This window comes from Neophocaena asiaeorientalis, unplaced genomic scaffold, assembly GCF_003031525.2.
Source record: "Neophocaena asiaeorientalis asiaeorientalis breed wild unplaced genomic scaffold, Neophocaena_asiaeorientalis_V1.1 scaffold138, whole genome shotgun sequence".
In the NCBI taxonomy this organism is placed as follows: Eukaryota; Metazoa; Chordata; class Mammalia; order Artiodactyla; family Phocoenidae; genus Neophocaena; species Neophocaena asiaeorientalis.
Window position 1 is genome coordinate 3447273 of NW_020172632.1, and position 20446 is coordinate 3467718.

At 40.2% G+C, this 20446-nt stretch overlaps 1 protein-coding gene across 1 annotated transcript in view; it reads right to left on the reverse strand.

Moving 5' to 3' along the window:
• FAF1 (Fas associated factor 1) overlaps positions 1 to 20446 on the reverse strand; it is a 469659-nt gene that overhangs the window by 378120 nt on the left and 71093 nt on the right. Inside the window, exon 2 of the mRNA XM_024739340.1 lies at positions 6879 to 6947. Coding sequence (XP_024595108.1) covers positions 6879 to 6947 — 69 coding nt within the window. The remainder of the gene's footprint in view (positions 1 to 6878; positions 6948 to 20446) is intronic.

Here is a 20446-nt window from a genome sequence, read left to right on the forward strand (position 1 = left end):
AAGCAAAAGCTTTTTTTTTTTTTTTTTTTTTTTTGTGGTGTGCGGGCCTCTCACTGTTGTGGCCTCTCCCGTTGCGGAGCACAGGCTCCGGACACGCAGGCTCAGCGGCCATTGCTCACGGGCCTAGCCACTCTGCGGCATGTGGGATATTCCCAGACCGGGGCACGAACCCGCATCTCCTGCATCGGCAGGTGGACTCCCAACCACTGCGCCACCAGGGAAGCCCAACAGCATTCTTTTATCACACTTAGTTTTCTCCTGAGAGGCAGAACTGATGAAAAATTTCAAATAGGTTGGATATGATGAGCTTTCTTTAGAGTAGAATGGTACAACCAGAAATAAACAGGAGAGGAAAAAAAATTTTTTTTGAGATGCCAAGAAAAAAATTGCAAAGAAAAGGATTTATTTGTGAATAATATTTCTCAAAAAGCTACAACAGGAAGAAACCATCTAAATTCTATCCATGAGATAATGAAATCAGCCCAATCCTATTCCTTGTGTATCTGGGCCTCCCTCTTTCCTCAAATCTTATGTTTGCCAGATAAGGAAGACTGACAGCAGTAAGAGTCATGAGTCTTAATAGCAAAGACTTTTCAAATATCCAAATAATGGAAATGGAAAATAGATTTAAAAGTAAGTATGCTAATAATAAAATCAGTCAGATGTTTTATTAAGCAACTACCATGTGCCAAGACAAAATTAATAAGAAACATAATTCCTTTCCTCTAGAATCTTAGAATCTATTTGAAAGCAAAGAATAAATATATTTAAAGTACCATTATGTAACTATAGCAAAAGCTCTTTCACTTGACAATGTGAAATTAGTTGTGAGTGGTAGAAAGAGAAGTATAGGAATTCAGAAAAGAATAACACACTGGGTATGGAAAATTTAATAACCTTAAACTACAATTTTAAAGCTATTAAAATTTTTATGGAAAGACCTGGGTTCAAAATCACAGTTTTACCCCTTATCAGCTAAGTGAGCATGAACAATTTACTTATATCACCAGGCCTCAGTTTCTCATCTGTAAAATAAGGATAATATCTACCTAACCACCTTTGGGGACTGCTGTGAAGATTCAATGAAATAATGTAGGTAAATCATTTGACATGATACCTAGCACAAAGTAGACCCTCAATAAAAGGAGAGGTGGTAGAGGAGGACGGATGATGGCCAAACTACAAACTGAGAAACTGAAAACTTCTGTAGCATTTTAAGGGGCTTACAGTCCTTTGAAAACAAGGGAAACAAAGAAGACTATAGCAAAAGAGGAGAAATTGATACGATGAGATACTCCTTCACAGTAACATCTCTTTTGTCACAGCAAAGATCTGTGCAAATATAAGCCAGTGTCTAATGGCCATTGATGAAGGGCAGCACTCAATGTCTGGCTGCTTTCTGACGACAGAGACTCATTATGTCACTGGTTAGACTAGTTCATTCATAAAACTGCAGGTGTTCATAACACTATATAAAGTATTGATAGCAAAGCAATGCACATTCGAGGAACTCTATAGCCACATCCTGAGTAGAGTAGTAGAAGAAATTGTTCTAAGGCATTTTAGGGTAAGTATTAAAACACATTTCTTCAAAAGTGAAAACTGGTGGAATGGAAATGTCTCAGAGCACCTCAATGAATCTCAAAATGAGACAGATTATGTGCATAATTTTCCTTGGGTTTGACTCTTCAGAGTTACTGACTTTATTATAAGCTTCTATTAATACAAAACTATCTTTGAAGACTAGAAATTCAGTAACAATACAAAATTGGATAGGCTTATTTGTTTCATTTTTGCCCTAAGTTGGGACATGCAGTTAAAGATAAATACAAGCATTCTGAACAGAGTCTTTCTTCAGCAGAGCAGCTATGTCACCTCAGGCAGCAAATCAGAGCAGAAATTGAGTGCAAAGTTCAAAAATCATTTCCCAAGAGCACAGAGTACTTAAAATGTAGTATGGCTAGGTTAATGTTTACTTGTACTTTATTTCACTTAGCACTGGGTTATCAAGTGTACATCAAATAGCCTTCCCTGGATCTCCTAGAGCTTACTGGAAATTTTAATTTATTGAAGGAGTTTCATATATACAGACCTTCCATGAAACAATTAGCACAGCATCTTGTCTGGCCATTATCTACATCATAAAGTTGTTCAAAGAATTAATCAAAATGGTATACATACAAGTGTTTCAAAGTTATAAAATTCCATTAAAATGTTTACTTGTATTACTATTCATAATTGACTGCTTTTGTAGAATATTAAAAGAAATAAGGACATAAATAGATTCTTCATAAATATTTCATGTATCAGGGATCTTGAATATAAACTAGCCCAAACCCCTTATTTTATATGACGTTCAGTGAGAAGTAACTTAGGCTAGGCCATACTCAATAAAATAATGACAAGGGCTTTGATAAGCCAGGGCTCCTGATTCAAGATGAATGCAATGGGTTCACCACTAGAGTTAGCTGCCTCACACTTTGATTATTCAAAATTAACACGAGCTGAACAGATTTCTATTCTCCACTGGCCCAAATTCTTCTATACTGAAAACAGAAAATGAGCAGTGAGTCAATTCTGGAGCCCAGATTTATAATTTATAATATACAGTGATGATGTAGCATGCTTCCATGTAAGAAGGCAATCCTTCGGTAAAAGATTCTGACTGTTAATAATTCTCCCTCAGGTACATCTTTCTGGATGTATATTGAAAATACTTGCCTGCAATGAAGTAATCAACTGCAATGACATTAATCTCCTAACTAAAAGTGCAGGACAATGTGAAAAATGAAAGTCTGAAAAAGATGGGGGTATGGGGAGGATTCATGTCAAGTAAATCAGTATCCCAAGATGCTTACCAATAGTATTAAAGTTCATGTTATTTTGTTTTCAGAATTTAGCATTTATAACCCGAACTGCAGTTGCCCCAAAATAAGTAGTCAATTGTAGGGTACTTAAAACATAGGGTTTGGAAGCACTGCTCTGTGGATAGTTATATAATGAAAATAATGTACAGTATCACGGAAAGACTAACGACTAAAGTTGCTGGGACTGGGCTATATTTTCATATAGAACACTTTTTTATCTGTGTGTATAAATCTATAAAACAGCAAAAATATTTGCAATCATTACTTTTTCAGGAAGTTATTCCCATTTCTGAGTATAATATACATGTATAAGAGACCACCTGTCTTATCGATTTTTCAGTACACTTCTCAAAGTCAGACACCATATAGTGTTAACATGTTTTTAAGCTTTCACTGTATCTAGCATAAATCTGGGTATACTGTAAGCATTCAGTACTGACAGAATGAGTTTTCTGTTATTGGACTTTGTTTAATTCATCACAATCTGGAATTGTGATGCCTAACTCACATTCCTCTACACATCTGTAGCAAAATATGCACAAAAACACTGCAGAAGTCTAACTGATATGTACAGAAAATTTTAAATACAGACATGTCCTAAGTTAAAAACTCAAACTATGCAAACTGTTCCACAAGGCCCATAAAATACAAAGCAGTGATAATTATAATTTACAAACACAAAATATAATGCACAGGCAAAATATAAAAAACACCATATAAAAAGTTCCATGATCCTAAGGGAAGTTTGAATTAGTAATGGGTTATTCAAAATACTTGCTTTATTTTTTAAAACCCACAATGTAAAATGAGTGCTGTATAAGAACAAGGGAAGTGAGAAATTTTATAAAGCAAGATACTTACACCACACAGCAAATGTTTACTGTGGATAAAAGTGCATTCTTTACAAGAAAAGCCAGCTAGGACATATATTTCAAAAGAAAGTTGAAGTTTAAGACTGTGAAAAATAGCCTGATGATTTTACTTGGGCCCAACACAGGATAAGATTGCATTTCTGCAAAAATATAGCACCAGTGTTTTTAGCTCAAGCGCTATTTTAATATTTTTCCAAAATCAAATAACTCAGAAACAGTTGGAGAATACCTGTACCATTCAATTATTTAACACTATCTGGGAAAAATTATCTTCTTGCAATACTGTAGATAGGTTATTGTACTGAGAAGATATCCAGAACCAATAAATGTTTAACCTTCAAAACTAATGAACATGGACCAATAGAAAGCAGATAAGGAAAGAACTTATATGCATCCCCCCAAAATGGTAATTCTCACTTCAGGGACTTGTAGTCCATTACTCCTAGTCTACAACCTCCCTTTACTCCAGCCCATATATCTCTCATCAGCACCATGCAAGAGTGGCTTGGTGGGATTTTTAACCTCAACCAATAATCTGCATCAGCCTCTCCAAGAGATAGCCTAAGAATATACATACTACATAAAGCAATGTTCTTGCTATTGCAAAAGAAGTTTCAAGACAAGAAACCTTGTGATATCATTCCAAATAAGTTGCTACCCCTTCCCCCACACAGAAATCAGGAATATGTCACTATACTGTGCTTTGTTAAGAGAATAACACAGTGATAAAAGGATGGATTTGAAGTCAGGCCATACAAATATATGTAAATTTTGACAAGTGCCACAACACAAAAAAATAAGATAGCACTGGTTTAATGAAACAGGCAATCTTAAAAATTTATATAGTTGGTAGAAATTTAAATTAGTGCAACCATCCTGGAAGGCAATATAAGTATCCAAAAACCTAAAAATATGTATACAGTTTGACCCAGAAACTCAATTATTAATTGAATTTATTCAATGTCTTCTAGGAAAACAATAGGTTAAGTAAGCAAGGATGAATGTACAAGAATGTCCTCTAATGTGTATAACTCCAAAATACCACAAAAACTCTAAATGTCTAACAGCATAGGACTGAATGGTAAAATTATTATGCCACAACCATACCATGAAGTACCATCCAAACATTAAACATTAAAAAGAATGATGGGGCTTCCCTGGTGGCACAGTGGTTGAGAGTCCGCCTGCCGATGCAGGGGACACGGGTTCGTGTCCCAGTCTGGGAAGATCCCACATGCCGCGGAGCGGCTGGGCCCGTGAGCCATGGCCACTGAGCCTGCGCATCCGGAGCCTGTGCTCCGCAACGGGAGAGGCCACAACAGTGAGAGGCCCGCGTACCGCAAAAAAAAAAAAAAAAAGAATGATATATGCCACATTTACTTGGATAGAAAGACATTCATGATAGGTTGTTAAGTGAAAAGGGCAGATTACAAAAGGACAGGAATAGAACAATCTAATTTGTATTTTTTAAATTTTAATCATATAATTAAGAGAAAACATTCTGAAATAATATACCCAAAAATGTTAAACAATAACTATCTCTAAGTGATGGAATTAAAGGTGATTACTATTTATTCTTTGTAAATTTATACATTTTCTCATTTTTCTATAATGAGTTATTACTTTTACAAGCTGTAAATAGTTTTTTTATATTTTGAATTTAAAAATTAATAGTGGTAAATCTACACAAAACAAATAGCTTATTAACAGTTGATTATGTAAATCCATGTATGGACTTGAATATACCTACAGGACTAATCTCAGCTCTATAATTATACACCTTGAGTTGTGACTTTCAAAAATTAGCACTTCTTCAAAATTCTAATTTAGACGTTTTTCGGATTTCAAAGGTATGGAGAGACCTCTGTGTCATCCTAACACAACCAATACTGTTCCTGTACTGTTGTACAATTTATTTTTAGTTTGCTTTGCAATTGTAAATAAATTACAGTTTTATCAATGTGCAGTGCTGTGCTGTGCTGGGCCTTGCCTTTTGAGTTACTGCCCACCCCCCCTTAAAAAAACTAAACCACTTCTATAATAAACTGCCTGAAGTTCATAAGGAAAGCCACAGCAGAATGCCACTTCCGGTACGCGGGCCTCTCACTGTTGTGCCCTCTCCTGTTGCGGAGCACAGGCTCCAGACCCACAGGCTCAGCGGCCATGGCTCACGGGCCCAGCCGCTCCACGGCATGTGGGATCTTCCGGACCGGGGCACGAACCCATGTCCCCTGCATCGGCAGGCGGACTCTCAACCACTGCGCCACCAGGGAAGCCCAGAATGCCACTTCTTTAACAGCTTTAGAAAGGAGTAATCATCAGTGAGACTCCCCACCCCCACCCCAAGAAATGAAGGAGAAACATCAAGTAGAGTTATGCAGACATTCAAACAAGTCTGATTTTTCTCTCCTTCCAATCTCCACCACAATACTACACGGGAAGACAAACCTTAATATACATTCAGAGAAGAGAAGTTTAAAAATAAATTACCTAAGATTTCATAATAATTTATTAATCTAATACTAAACTAAATAGGAACTTCATATTAAAAATACGACATTTAGATTTTAGTCTTTCAGATTAGAATTATAGACAGACTATGTATGGTATACTGAACTACCTATAAGGAATGTTAAAGACATTCAAGAATACATAGAATTTCATTACTTGTCATATAAAGAAAAAAGTACTTGAAATAAGTCATACAGCGAAAGACAAATACTGCATGATCTGACTTATATGAGTAATCTAAAAAGAAAACCAAATCATAAGTTTACCAGAGTAAACTGGTAGTTGGCAGGTGTGGGTGGAGAATGAGTAAAGGTGGTCAAAAGGTACAAAACTTCCAGTTATAAGATGAATAAGTTCTGGGGATCCAATGTACAGCATAGTAACTATAGTTAAACAATACCTCATTATATACTTGAAAATTGCTAAAAGAGTAATCTTAAAAGTTCCCACCAAAAAAAAAAAAAAAGAACTACGTGAGGTGATGAATGTGCTAACTAACCTTTCTGTGGCTATCAGTTTGCAATACATATGTATATCAACTCATCACGATGTACACCTTAAACTTACACAATCTTATATGTCAAGCACATCTCAATAAAGCTGAAAAAAGAAAAAAGAAAGTACTTACCACTAAGTCCCAATTATTTTGTTCAAGCAACGTAATAGCTTCATCAATGTTTTCAATGCCAGTACATGCCTAAAAACAAAGCAAGAATTTTAGATAGGATTTTGGGAGTGGAGAGGTTAATTAGTGTTAAAAAAAATAAACAGCATAAGTGTAATTTAAGTTTGAATAGGTATATGAATAAAGCCAATACACTAAATGCCTAAAACTTCTAAGCATTTTACACAGACGGCTTGAAAATTGTTAATTACAATGTAAATTTACATTACACTGAAATAAAAGACAATAAAGTAATATAATATGTTTAAATGTTGAGCTCTGGAGCCCAGGATGATCTCTATATCTCTAACTGCCCAGAACAACTTTATTAAGAGCTTCTGATGGACAGCCATGTGTTTAAAATGAACTTCAATCCGTACTTTGTACTTTATACAAAAATTAACTCAAAATAATAACAGACGAAAACCCCGCTGCAGCCATTGCCACAACCACAATGCTGAAGTGCAAGAAGCAGAGTCAGCAGCAGCCCCCACTGCCAGAACAGGAAGACACTGGAGAGGGATGAAAGTCCCATCGGACCACCCAGCCTCCTGGGCCCTCCCACCATGACCAATGGAAACCCTGGTGACGCCAAATCAGCTCTTCACAGAGGTCCTCCAGGGTCAAGAGGACCAATGATTCTACCACTGCTGAGTCTCCCACCTCTTCCCTGGAGCAGAGGCCGAATTTGGGGAGGGCTGAGCTCCAAATCTGGCTCATATGGTCACAGTTGGTGGAGGGGCTAATGCTAAACTTCCTTTTCCTGGACCAGGCCATGGAGATCCCTCCAGGGAGGCTTACACAAAGAGCGGAGAAATCCTCAAAGCCTCAAGAGCTGGTCTCTTATCAAGAATACCTGCCCAGCGCTTCCCCGGTGGCACAGGTGTTAGGAGTCCACCTGCCGATGCAGGGGACATGGTTTCGTGCCCCGGTCCAGGAGGACCCCAAATGCCGCAGAGCGGCTGGGCCCGTGGGCCATGGTCGCTGGGCCTGCACGTCCGGAGCCTGTGCTCTGCAGTGGGAAAGGCCGCGATGGTGAGAGGCCCGCATACCGCAAAAAAAAAAAAAAAAAAAAATTAACCCTTGCAGCATTAATGAATCTAGTTAGTTCTGATGCAGCTGATGGTGGTGTTGCTGAAGGAGCAGAGATGGCAATGATCTGAGGTCTTTCCTTGTCCCTTCTTTCTGCAACAGTCTGTCATTCAGCAAACCCATACCCAATCCCGAAAAAAAAAAAAAAAAAAAAAATTATACCTGCCCATCCAAGGATGGACCCCAGGTTATGGAAGTCAGATTCAACCACCCTGTCTGCCGGCATTTTGCCAAAAAGGTCCACTGTCCATATGAGGACTGAGCTCTGTGCCTTCTACCACGCAGAGTCCATGGACCTCCTCTGTGAGACTGTGCCTTCCCATCCAGGCTTGAAGGAGCCTTCTGTGACCTAGTGGCCATATACTTCCCTGTGGCCCTGTGATGTCTACTGTGGGGATGTTCCAACTACCACCCTTAGTCAGTGACACCTATCCCCATGGCCACCTCCCCCATGTGGGGTCTAAAGTTGTGTTTCATCACTGGTGCACAGTGTGCACTCTTTCTTCTGATCCAGCCTCCAGAGCCTCATCTTCAGAACCCCATCTTTATTCCATTCAACTGCCTCCTGGATCCTCTTCCCCCTCGCCAATGGACGGCTGAACAGGAAACCTCTCTAGTGCTGTTTCTTGTTCATCTGTCCACCGAGCCCCCAGTGTTGCCCTTGATTCCTGAGAGCCGGAGAGCAGTTTCCTACCATTCCCTTCTTCTAGCTGCTTGCTTTAAGTCCATTATATGTCACAACCCCTACCCCCAATGTTGTCACTTGCTCTGTGAAACTCATCAGGTTGTCTGACCTGGGGTCAATTTTAAATGACTGGTACAGTGTTACTCCCTAAAAGGCTATACACTTCCTGTTTTGGGGTTTTGTAATTTGTGTGTCAATAGCATGATCACCACTGCTATGGTCTGTGGTCAGTGCACTTTGTGAAACTGTACATCCCCTTGTAGCCTTTCTCAGTGTCCACAGCATTTTTGTGACTTCCAACAGTTGAGTACATTCTTCTGCCAAATTGAGTGAGGTCACTGGTACCCTCTAGACTTTCCCCACCTCCCAACATGGGAGAATTATGAAACTTTCCACAAGACTGCCTCCCTGGCCCTCCCCATTCTTCTTCTAGTGTCAGTTTCTCTGGGTTTGACACAGGCCCAAGAGATGTCCTCTAAAGCCTCTGATGGGCCTACCCTATCTCCTCTCCAGCCCGTTTTACTTAGACTACATCACTGTGAGGCCACCAGCCCTTTTGTTTGAACTCTGTGTATCTCCACTTGGCCTACCTTTGGATAGAACCTGGGCAGTACTCTTGCCCACTTCCAACCTTCTTCTCCTACATCCCTGGCACTGGTTGTTTTCTATGAAAATGGCAGTGAACAGGTTCATACTTGAACTGGCCCTGAGGAAACAGGTCAGGAGTTGTGCGGGCAAGAGGGAGGGATGAGAGCCATTGGAGAAACGAGAATGAATTATTTTCTTAAATTGTTTTATATTAGTTACAAACGCAGTGGAAAATAAATACATACATACCTAAATAAATAAATAAATAACCTAAAGTAAAACTACAAAGCCTCTAGATCTGTGCTGTCAGATATGGTAGCTACTAGACAGATATGGCTAATGAGCCCTTGAAATGTGGCTCAACTGAGTTAACATGTGTTGCATTAAATACATACCAGTGTAGGCCTTAGTACAAAAATAAAAATGTAAAGTATCTCAATAATTTTTCTAGTGAATAAATGTTGAAACAATCATTTAAAATATATTAGTTTAAATACAACATAAATGTTTAAATTAATTTCACCTGTTTCTTTTACATTTTACGTGTCTTAATGTGGATACTAAAAAATTTTTAATTACATATATGACATTCAATTTCTAATGCCATTCTAGAAAAAAACATAGAAGGAAATCTTTGTGACATTTAGATTCAACAGCAAAAGTACAATCCAAAAAATTGATAAAGTGGACTTTATTAAGAACTACTACTCAGGGTTTCCCTGGTGCGCAGTGGTTGAGAGTCTGCCTGCCGATGAAGAGGACACGGGTTCATGCCCCAGTCCGGGAAGATCCCACATGCCGCGGAGCGCCTAGGCCCGTGAGCCATGGCCACTGGGCCTGCGCGTCCGGAGCCTGTGCTCCACAATGGGAGAGGCCACAACAGTGAGAGGCCCGCGTACTGAAAAAAAAAAAAGATACCGAAAAAAAAAGAACTACTACTCAGAAATTTCCTGGCAGTCCAGTGGTTAGGACTCCGCACTTTCACTGCCAAGGGCCCAGGTTCGATCCCTGGTCGGGAAACTAGGATCCCACAAGCTGCGTGGTGAGGCCAAAAAAGAATTAATAAAGAGAAGCTTTTAAAAAAAAGAACTACTGCTCTTCGAAAGACACTGTTAAGAGAATGAAAAGGCAAGCCACATGCTTGGGAGAAAATATCTGCAAAACACATGTAACAGAGGACTAATAACCAGAATATAAGAATTTTAAATTCTCAAAACTCAGTTTAGATAAATTGTAAGTAGCAAAAGATTTTAACAGAAACTTGACCAAAGACGATATACATATGAGAATAAGGACATGAAAAACACTCAACATCATTAGTCATTAGGGAAATGCAAAACAAACAGAGAGATACCATTTCCATATGTTAGAGTGACAAAAGCCCAAAGTACAAACAATATCAAGTGATGGTAAGGATGCAGAAAAACTGGAACTCTCATATACTGTTGGGGAGGAAGCAAAATGATATAGCCACTCTGGAAAACAGTGCTAACAGATTAGCAGTTTCTTAGAAAGTTATGACACAGTAATCCCACTCCTAGGTACTTATCTAAAAGAAATAAAAACTTATGTTCACATGAAAATTATACATGAATGTTTTTAACAGCTTTATTTATAATGGCTGAAAACAGACCACACCCCAAATGGCCTTCAACTGTACATTCGTACAATAGAAAACTAGTCAGCGACAAAAACGAACAAATTACTAACAACACAAAACAATGTGGATAAACCTCAAATGCTAAGTTAAAGCGAGACTCAAAAGGCTACACACTGTATGATTCCATTTATATGACATTCTAGAAAGGCAAAGTGAAAAGAACAGGAGACATATTAATGATTACTAGGGTTATCAGGTGGGAATAGGGGTTGACTACAAACACCAAGAGGGAATTTTGCAGGGTAAAGGAACAGTTTGAACCCTGAATAACATAAAAAAGCAACAAAAGGCAACCAAGTAAGACTTTTTTTTTTTTTTTAAATGAGTGATCTTTGGATAGCTTTCCTGTACAGGTTTGTAGTGGCTTTTTTTTTTTTTTTTTAAGAAGATGTTGGGGGTAGGAGTTTATTAATTAATTAATTTATTTTTGCTGTGTTGGGTCTTCGTTGCTGTGCGAGGGGTTTCTCTAGTTGTGGCAAGCGGGGGCCACTCTTCATCGCGGTGCGTGGGCCTCTCACTGTCGCAGCCTCTCTTGTTGCGGAGCACAGGCTCCAGACGCGCAGGCTCAGTAGTTGTGGCTCAGAGGCCCAGTTGCTCCTCAGCATGTGGGATCTTCCCAGACCAGGGCTCGAACCCATGTCCCCTGCATTAGCAGGCAGACTCTCAACCACTGTGCCACCAGGGAAGCCCCCAAGTAAGACATTTAAAAATGCAATCTTCATCTTAAGCTACATGAAAAGACAAGGATAAACCAAAGGCTCGAAAGTACTAATTAAAGCTACTGAGAACAGTTAAGGTAGGGGCAGAAGTTACACAGAAGGAAGCAGAAAGAAAAGCTACAGGGAGTGCAGAGCAAGCCTAACAGCAGCAATTATCAGAAAGCACAAGCAAAAGTACGCCTCCTTCAATGACATCACCATTTGTCTTCAAAAAAAACCAAAACACAGTGGAGGACATAGTTCCAAGAGCCCACCCCTCCATAGAAACATGAAAAAATTGAGCAAAAACTGTCAGAATCAAATTTGCCAAAACTCTGGAAAACAGCCAAAGCTATAGGTCAACCAAGCAACTGCTGAAACAAGAAAAGGGTGACTTATTGTAAAAACAGTATGAAAACCCTGAGGCATTTTTATTTCCCCTTCCTCACTCTTGGCTCAAGAGCAGTCTTGAATGCACTAGCCTACATTCCAATGGTTGGACCCTGGACCCTGGTTCTAGCGGTAGCCAAGAAGACTTTGTTCTCAAAGAATGTTTGTCTCTTGTGACCTACCAGGCTACCTGAAGGACTGACTGAAGGCACTCTCCTTTGTTTCATCGACTTGGATCTCACTTAAGACAGAAAAGTAGCTAGTAGGGGACAATTCTTCAAAACTACTTTAAGGCCGGGGCTTCCCTGTTGGCACAATGGTTAAGAATCTGCCTGTCAATGCACGGGACATGGGTTCCATCCCTGGTCTGAGAAGATGCCACATGCCACGGAGCAACTAAGCCCATGCCCCACAACTACTGAGCCTGGGTTATAGAGCCCGGAAACCACAACCACTGAGCCCACACGCCACATCTACTGGAGCCTGAGCGCCCTACAGCCCACGTGCCTCAACTACTGAGCCCACGCGCTGCAACTACTGAAGCCTGTACACTCTAGGGCCTGCGTGCCACAACTACTGAACACACATGCCACAACTACTGAGCCCATGTGCTGCAACTACTGAAGTCCGTGTGCCTAGAGCCCGTGCTCCGCAACAAAAGAAACCACTGCAATGAGAAGCCCATGCACCACGATGAAGAGTAGCCCCCACTCACCACAACTAGAGAAAGCCCAAACACAGCAACAAAGACCCAAAGCAGCCAAAAATAAATAAACTTAAAAAAAAAACTTTAAGGCAAATGAAAACTTTACTGCCACCTGGGACAAAATATTACAGTTGAGTCAAACAACAGAAATGTCCAAAACCTGGAGGAAAAGCTGCAAAGTGAGTTTCTTTGGGAAATTAGGGCACTGAAAAACATTTGGGCAATTTAGAAGGGCATGCATATGTCCAAGGCAGGACACTTACTCACAGAAAACTACTGGCTCATCTCTACGCTCAGCAAAAGCAGGAAGTGAAGGCTAACATAGAGTTTTAAACAGCCTAGCTGAGTGTTAGAGTGCCCCAACACAGAGCCAGTCTACAAGGGCTAGGAAAGGATTTTCTTCCTTCCTTTCTTTTTCTTTCTTATTTTCTTTTTTACTCTACGTGTTCAGGAAATCTCTCTCACAACACTAGCAGACCACAACTAAAGAAAAAGAGATTTCAGACACTGTTACATACTAAATGTTTATGTTCCCCCACCCCCCTCAAATTTATATGTTGAAGCCCTAAGGCCCAGCGTGATGATACATTGAGATGAGCCTTTGGGAGGTAATTAGGTTTAGATGAGGTCATAAAGGTGTGTAACAGCAAAGAGCCAATTTTGACTCAATGTTGTATCTGTTTCTTTGACTTTAACCTTTGCTTTTCATTGATTTTGTTATTATGATCATACATGATGGCCTGCCTCAGGGAACCCTGAGCCTCTGCCTGAATGTTAAACTAAAGTGCCTTTGTTCTGCTCAAAGGGAGACAATCTGACCCTGCCCACCTGTGAACAGCAGCAGAAAAGAAGAAATTAACACATCCCCTCCTATTCTGCAAGATAAATGGCCTTTTTACTTTACTTCCTCACCTCCTCTCCCTCTCTCCTTCTTCTATAAAAGAAACTGGCATCTAGACCACAATAAGATGGTTATTTTGAGACATTATTCTGCCACCTTCTCAGTCTGCCGGCTTTCCGAATAAAGTTGCTATTCCTTGTCTCAACACCTCGTCTCCCAATTTACTGGCCTGTCATGTGGCGAGCAGAGTGAACTTGGACTCAGCAGAGTGAACTCAGAGCCCTCAGGATGGGATTAGTGCCCCTTATAAAAAGAGACAAAGAGAGGCTGCTCTTGCTCTCTCATCTCTTTCTCAATGCCATGTGAGAACAAAGAGATAAGTGGCCATCTGCAAGTCAGGAAGAGAGTTCTCACCAGAATCCAACCATGCTTGCACCCTGATCTCAGACTTCCAGCCTTCAGAACTGTGAACAAATAGATTTATGTTCTTTGGTATTTTGTTATGGTAGCCTGAGCAGATTAAGACAGAAACCACTCATGACGAAAAAAATTTACAAAAATAGTTTAGAAAAGTCACTAAACAAACAGAAAATAAAAACCCGTAGAGAGAACCAAAAACAAACCATGAGTAATGGAGAAGAATCTGATTTCCAGAGTTATCACACTGCAATATTTTAAATGTCCATTTTTCAAAACCAAATTGTGAGGCATTCAGGGAAACAAAATGTATGGTCCATTCAAAGGAGAAATTAGTAGAAATTGTCTGTGATGGAAGAACAGACAACAGACTTACTAGAAAAAGACTTTCAATCACTATCTTAAATATGCTCAAAGAGCTCAAAGAAACCATGGAAAAAGAACTAATGAAAACCAGAAGGATGACATGTCAACAAATAGAGAATATCAATAAAGAGATAAAGATTTTACAAAACAACAGAAAAAATCTAGAACTGAATAGTACAATAACTGAAATGAAAAATTAGCTACAGGATTTAAGAGCAACTTTAGGCAGGCAGAAGAAAGATAAGAGAACTTGAGGATAGGTCAACTAAAATTATCCAGTCTCAGAAGCATGAAGGAAAATGAACAGAGCCTAAGAGATATATGGGACCCCACCAAGTGTACCAACATATGCATAACAGGGAGTCTCAGAAGGAGCAGAAAAAATATTTGAAGAAATAATAGCTGAAAACTTCCCAAATTTGATAAAAGACAAGAAACTACATATTCAAGAAGTTCAATAGGTTCCAAGAAGGATAAATACAGACACCCATACCAAAACACATTATGATAAGCTATCAAAAGCCAAAGAGAATCTTGAAAATAACAAAAGAAAAGTAGTTCATGTACAAGGAATCCTCAATAAGATTAAAAGCTAATTTCTCATAAGAAACTATAAAGGCCATAAGGCAGTGGGATAACATACTTTAAATGAAAAACAAAAACTGTGAACAACAAAAAAAAACTGAAGGAGAAATAAAGACACTCCTAGATAAACAAAAGCTGAAGTAGTCTGTCACTACTAGACCTATGCTACAAGAAGTGCTAAATGAGAAATGAAAAGATACTAGACAGTCACTGGAAGCTACACAAAGAAATAAATAACACTGGTAAACATAAGTACACAGGTAAATATATTGGGTGGGCCGAAAAGTGCCTTTGGTTTTTTAAGTAAAAATAAAAGACACATTTTTCATTTTCACCAAGAACTTTATTGAACAACATATTCATCCTTTTGTTCCACTACCTTCTGCCATTTTTCAGGTAACTCCATAATTCGATCTTCCCAAAACTTTTTATCTTTCTGAGCAAAGAACCATTCCAGGTACTTTTACAGTCTTCCAGGGGATTGAAATTTTTTGCATTAAGAGAATTTTGGAAACACCGAAATAAATGGAAATCTGAAGGTGCAATGTCTTGTGAATATGGCGGATGAATCAGAACTTCCCAGCCAAGCTGTTACAGTTTTTGCCTGGTCATCAAAGAAACATGCAGTCTTGCATTATCTCGTTGGAAGATTAGGTGTTTTTTGTTGACTAATTCTGGATGCTTTTAATAGAGTGCCACTTTCAGTTGGTCTAATTGGGAGTAGTACTTGTTGGAATTAATCGTTTGGTTTTCCAGAAGCAGCTCATAATAGAGGACTCCCTTCCAATCCCACCATATTCACAGCATCACATTCTTTGGATGAAGACCAGCTTTTGATGTGGTTGGCAGTGGTTCATTTTGCTTGCCCCATGATCTGTTCCATTCCACATTGTTGTACAGTACCCACTTTTCATCGCCTGTCACAATTTGTTATAAAAACAGAACACTTTCATTACGTTTCAGTAGAGGATCACATGCACAAATATGGTCAAGAAGGATTTTTTCACTTAACTTATGTGGAACCCAAACATCAAAGTGATTCACACAACCAAGCTGGTGCAAATGATTTTCAGCATTTGACTTGGATATTTTGAGTATGTTGGCTATGTCCTGCATGGTATATATAACATTGATTGTTCTCAATTATTGTTTTCATTTGATTGTTATCAACTTCAACTAGTCTACCCAACCATGGAGCATCATCCAGCGAGAAATCTCCATCATGTAACTTCGCAAACCACTTTTTACATATTCGATCAGTTGCAGCACCTTCTCCATATACTGCATAAATCTTTTTGTGCATTTCAGTTGTGTTTTTACCTTTCCTGAAATAATAAAGCATAATATGCCGAAAATGTTGCTTTTTTCCCTCCATCTTCAATATTAAAATGGCTACACAAAAATTCACCAATTTTGAAGTCTTTTTTTAAATGCACACTGATATGACAGCTGTCACATACAATCTAACAAAATTGTTTCAAATGAAATTAAGCCAACTAAGTGCTACTAGAGCCATCTTACAGAACAAAAACTCACGAAACTTTTGGCCCATCCAATAAAAGCCAGTATTATTGGGGCTTCCCCGGTGGCGCAGTGGTTGAGAATCTGCCTGCCAATGCAGGGGACACGGGTTCGAGCCCTGGTCTGGGAAGATCACCAGTATTATTGTGCTTTCGGTTTGTAACTCCTCCTTTTTTCTGTATGATTTAACAGAAAAATGCATAAAATAGTAATTACAAAATGATGTTAATGGGCATATAATGTATAAAGATGCAAGACGCGATTACAACATAAAGGAAAAAAAGAGAGGAGCATAGTTGTATACTCTTGAAGTTGGTATCAATTCAAATTAGATTGTTATAAATAGAAGGGGTTACTTGTAATTCGTAGAGCAACCACTAAAAAAAACCAAAAAATATACATAAAAAGAAATGAGAAAGGAATCAAAACAGTACAATACAAAAAAGTCAAACACAAATGGCGGAAATGAAGGAACTGAGCAGGGAAGAAAGATACAACACATAAAAAACAACCTTTTTGGGCTTCCCTGGTGGCACAGTGGTTAAGAGTCTGCCTGCAGATGGAGGGGACATGGGTTCGTGCCCTGGTCCGGGAAGATCCCATATGCCATGGAGTGGCTAGGCCCGTGAGCCATGGGAGCTGAGCCTGCGCGTCCAGAGCCTGTGCTCCGCAACAGGAGAGGCCAGAACAGTGAGAGGCCTGCTTACCGCAAAAAAAAAAAAAAAAAAAAAAAAAAACCTTTTATGATGAAAACACTTAACTATGAATAAAAGGGAACTTCTTTAACATGATAAAACACATTTATGAAAAATCCAGAACATCATACTCAATCATGAAAGAATAAAAGCCTTTATTTACCGTATGATCAGGAACAAGATAAGAATGCCCACTTTTGCCACTTCTATGCAACATTATATTGGGAATTCTAGCCAGATCAATTAGGCAAGAAAAAGGAAATTAAAAACATAGAAACTGGAATAGAAGTAAAATATCCCTATTCCCAGATGACACGATCTTATACAAAATCCTAAGGAATTCACACACACACACACACACACACAAAACAAACAAAAACTATGAGAAATAATAATAAATTCAGCAAAGTTGCAGGATAAAAGATCAACACACAAAATTCAGTAATATTTCTATATACTAGCAAGGAACAATCTGAAAAGGATGTTAATAATTCTGGGGGTTCCCTGGTGGTGCAGTGGTTCAGAATCCGCCTACCAATGCAGGGAAGACAGTTTCGAGCCCTGGTCCGGGAAGATCCCACATGCCACGAAGCAACTAAGCCTGTGCTCCACAACTACTGAGCCTGCACTCTAGCCTGCAAGCCACATGTACTGAATCCCACATGCCTAGAGCCCATGCTCTGCAACAAGAGAAGCCACCACAATGAGATGCCCACACACTGCAATGAAGAGTAGCTCCTGCTGCATACAACTAGAGAAGGCCCGCATGCAGCAATGAAGACCCAACACAGCCAAAAAGAAAGAAAGAAAGAAAATAATTCTGTTTATGATATGGTACAAAAGAATAAAATATCAAGGAATAAATTTAACCAAGGAAGTGAAAGATTTGTACAGTGAAAACTTCAAAATGTGGCTGAAAGAAATTTTAAAAGAACTAAAATAAGTGAAAAGACATCAAATATTCACAAATTCTAAGACTTACTATCATTAAGAAAACACAGACTTCCCTGGTGATGCAGTGATTAAGAATCCCCCTGCCAATGCAGGAGACACAGGTTTGATCTGTGGTCTGGGAAGATCCCACATGCCGCGGAGCAACTAAGCCCGTGCGCCACAACTACTGAGCCTGCGCTCTAGAGCCCGCAAGCCACAACAACTGAGCCCGCGTGCCACAACTACTGAAGCCCGTGTGCCTAGGCTCTATGCTACGCAACAAGAGAAGCCACTGCAGTGAGAAGCCCATGCACCACAACGAAGAGTAGCCCCCGCTTGCTGCAACTAGAGAAAGCCCGCATGCAGCAACAAAGATCAAACGCAGCCATAAATAAATAAATAAATAAAGTTTTAAAAAAGAGAGAGAGAACAATACTACCCAAAGTAATCTACAGATTCAATGCAATCCCTATCAAAATTCTAACAGCATTTTTTGTAGAAATGGAAAAAGCTGACCCTCAAATTCATATAGAACTGCAAGGGATCCATAATAGTGAAAACAATCTTTGAAAAAAATATCAAAGTTGAAATACGGAGGGCTTCCCTGGTGGCACACTGGTTAAGAATCTGCCTGCCAATGCAGGGGACAAGGGTTCAAGCCCTGTTCCAGGAAGATCTCACATGCCGCGGAGCAACAAAGCCCATGCACCACAACTACTGAAGTCCACGTGCCTAGAGCCTGTGCTTCGCAACAACAGAAGCCCCTGCAATGAGAAGCCCGCGCACTGCAATGAAGAGTAGCCCCCACTCACTGCAACTAGAGAAAACCCGTGTTCAGCAAAGAAGACCCAATGCAGCCCAAAATAAAATTAATTAATTAAAAGAAAAAAAAGTTGAAAGACTCACCCTTCCTGATTTCAAAATGTACTACAAAGCTACAGTAATCCAAACAGTGTAAAAACAATGTACAACAGATATTAAGACATATAATAGAATTGAAAGTCCATAAGTAAACCCATACATCTATGGACAACTGACTGTTCAAAACTGTGCCGAAACAATTCAATAAGGAAAGAATAGTCTATTCAACAAATGCTGCTGAGACAACTGGATATCCACATGCAAAATAATGAAGTTGGACACCTACCTCACACCATATACAACAATTAACTCAAAATGGATTAACAGATAGGAGGGGAAGATGGCAGAAGAGTAAGACGCGGAGATCACCTTCCTCCCCACAGATACACCAGAAATACATCTACACGTGAAACAACTCCTACAGAACACCTACTGAACGCTGGCAGAAGACCTCAGACCTCTCAGAAGGCAAGAAAGTCCCCACGTGCCTGGGTAGGGCAAAAGAAAAAAGAATAAACAGAGACAAAAGGATAGGGATGTGACCTGAACCAGTGGGAGGGAGCTGTGAAGGACGAAAGGTTTCCACACACTAGGAAGCCTCTTCGCGGGCGGAGACTGCGGGTGTCGAAAGGGGAAAGCTTCGGAGCCGTGGAGGAGAGCACAGCAACAGGGATGCGGGGGGCAAAGCGGAGAGATTCCCACACAGAGGATCGGTGCCGAACGGCACTCACCAGCCCCAGAGACTTGTCTACTCACCCACCGGGGTGGGCAGGGCTGGGAGCTGAGGCTCGGGCTTCGATCGGAGCGCAGGGAGAGGACAGGGGGTGTCAGGGTGAACACAGCCTTTAGGGGGTTAGTGCACCACGGCTAGCCGGGAGGGAGTCCGGGGAAAAGTCTGGACCTGCCAAAGAGGCAAGAGAATTTTTCTTCCCTCTTTGTCCCCTGGTGCGTGAGGAGAGGGGATTAAGAGCACCTCCTAAAGGAGCTCCAGAGACGGGCAGGAGCCGCGGCTAACAGCGCGAACCCCAGAGACGTGCATGAGACGCTAAGGCTGCTGCCACCACCAAGAAGCCTGTGTGCGAGCACAGGTCACTATCCACACCCCGCTTCCAGGAAGCCTGTGCAGCCCGCCACTGCCAGGGTCCTGGGATCCAGGGACAACTTCCCTGGGAGAAGGCACGGCGCGCCTCAGGCTGCTGCAACATCACGCTGGCGTCTGCTGCCGCAGACTCGCCCCTTACTCCGTACCCCTCCCTCCCCCCAGGCCTAAGTGAGCCAGAGTCCTCGAAGCAGCTGCTCCTTTAACCCCATCCTGTCTGAGCGAAGAACAGAACAGCGCTGCAGCAAAAACCCAATGCAGCCAAAAATAAATTAATTTTTTTAAAAAAGAATTATACTAAGGAAATATATTTAAGGAACTGATTGTCTTTGTGTCAGAGAAAGAAATAAACTTTAGTTTGTAGTGCCTAGAGGGATATTCTACGTCTTTCTCAC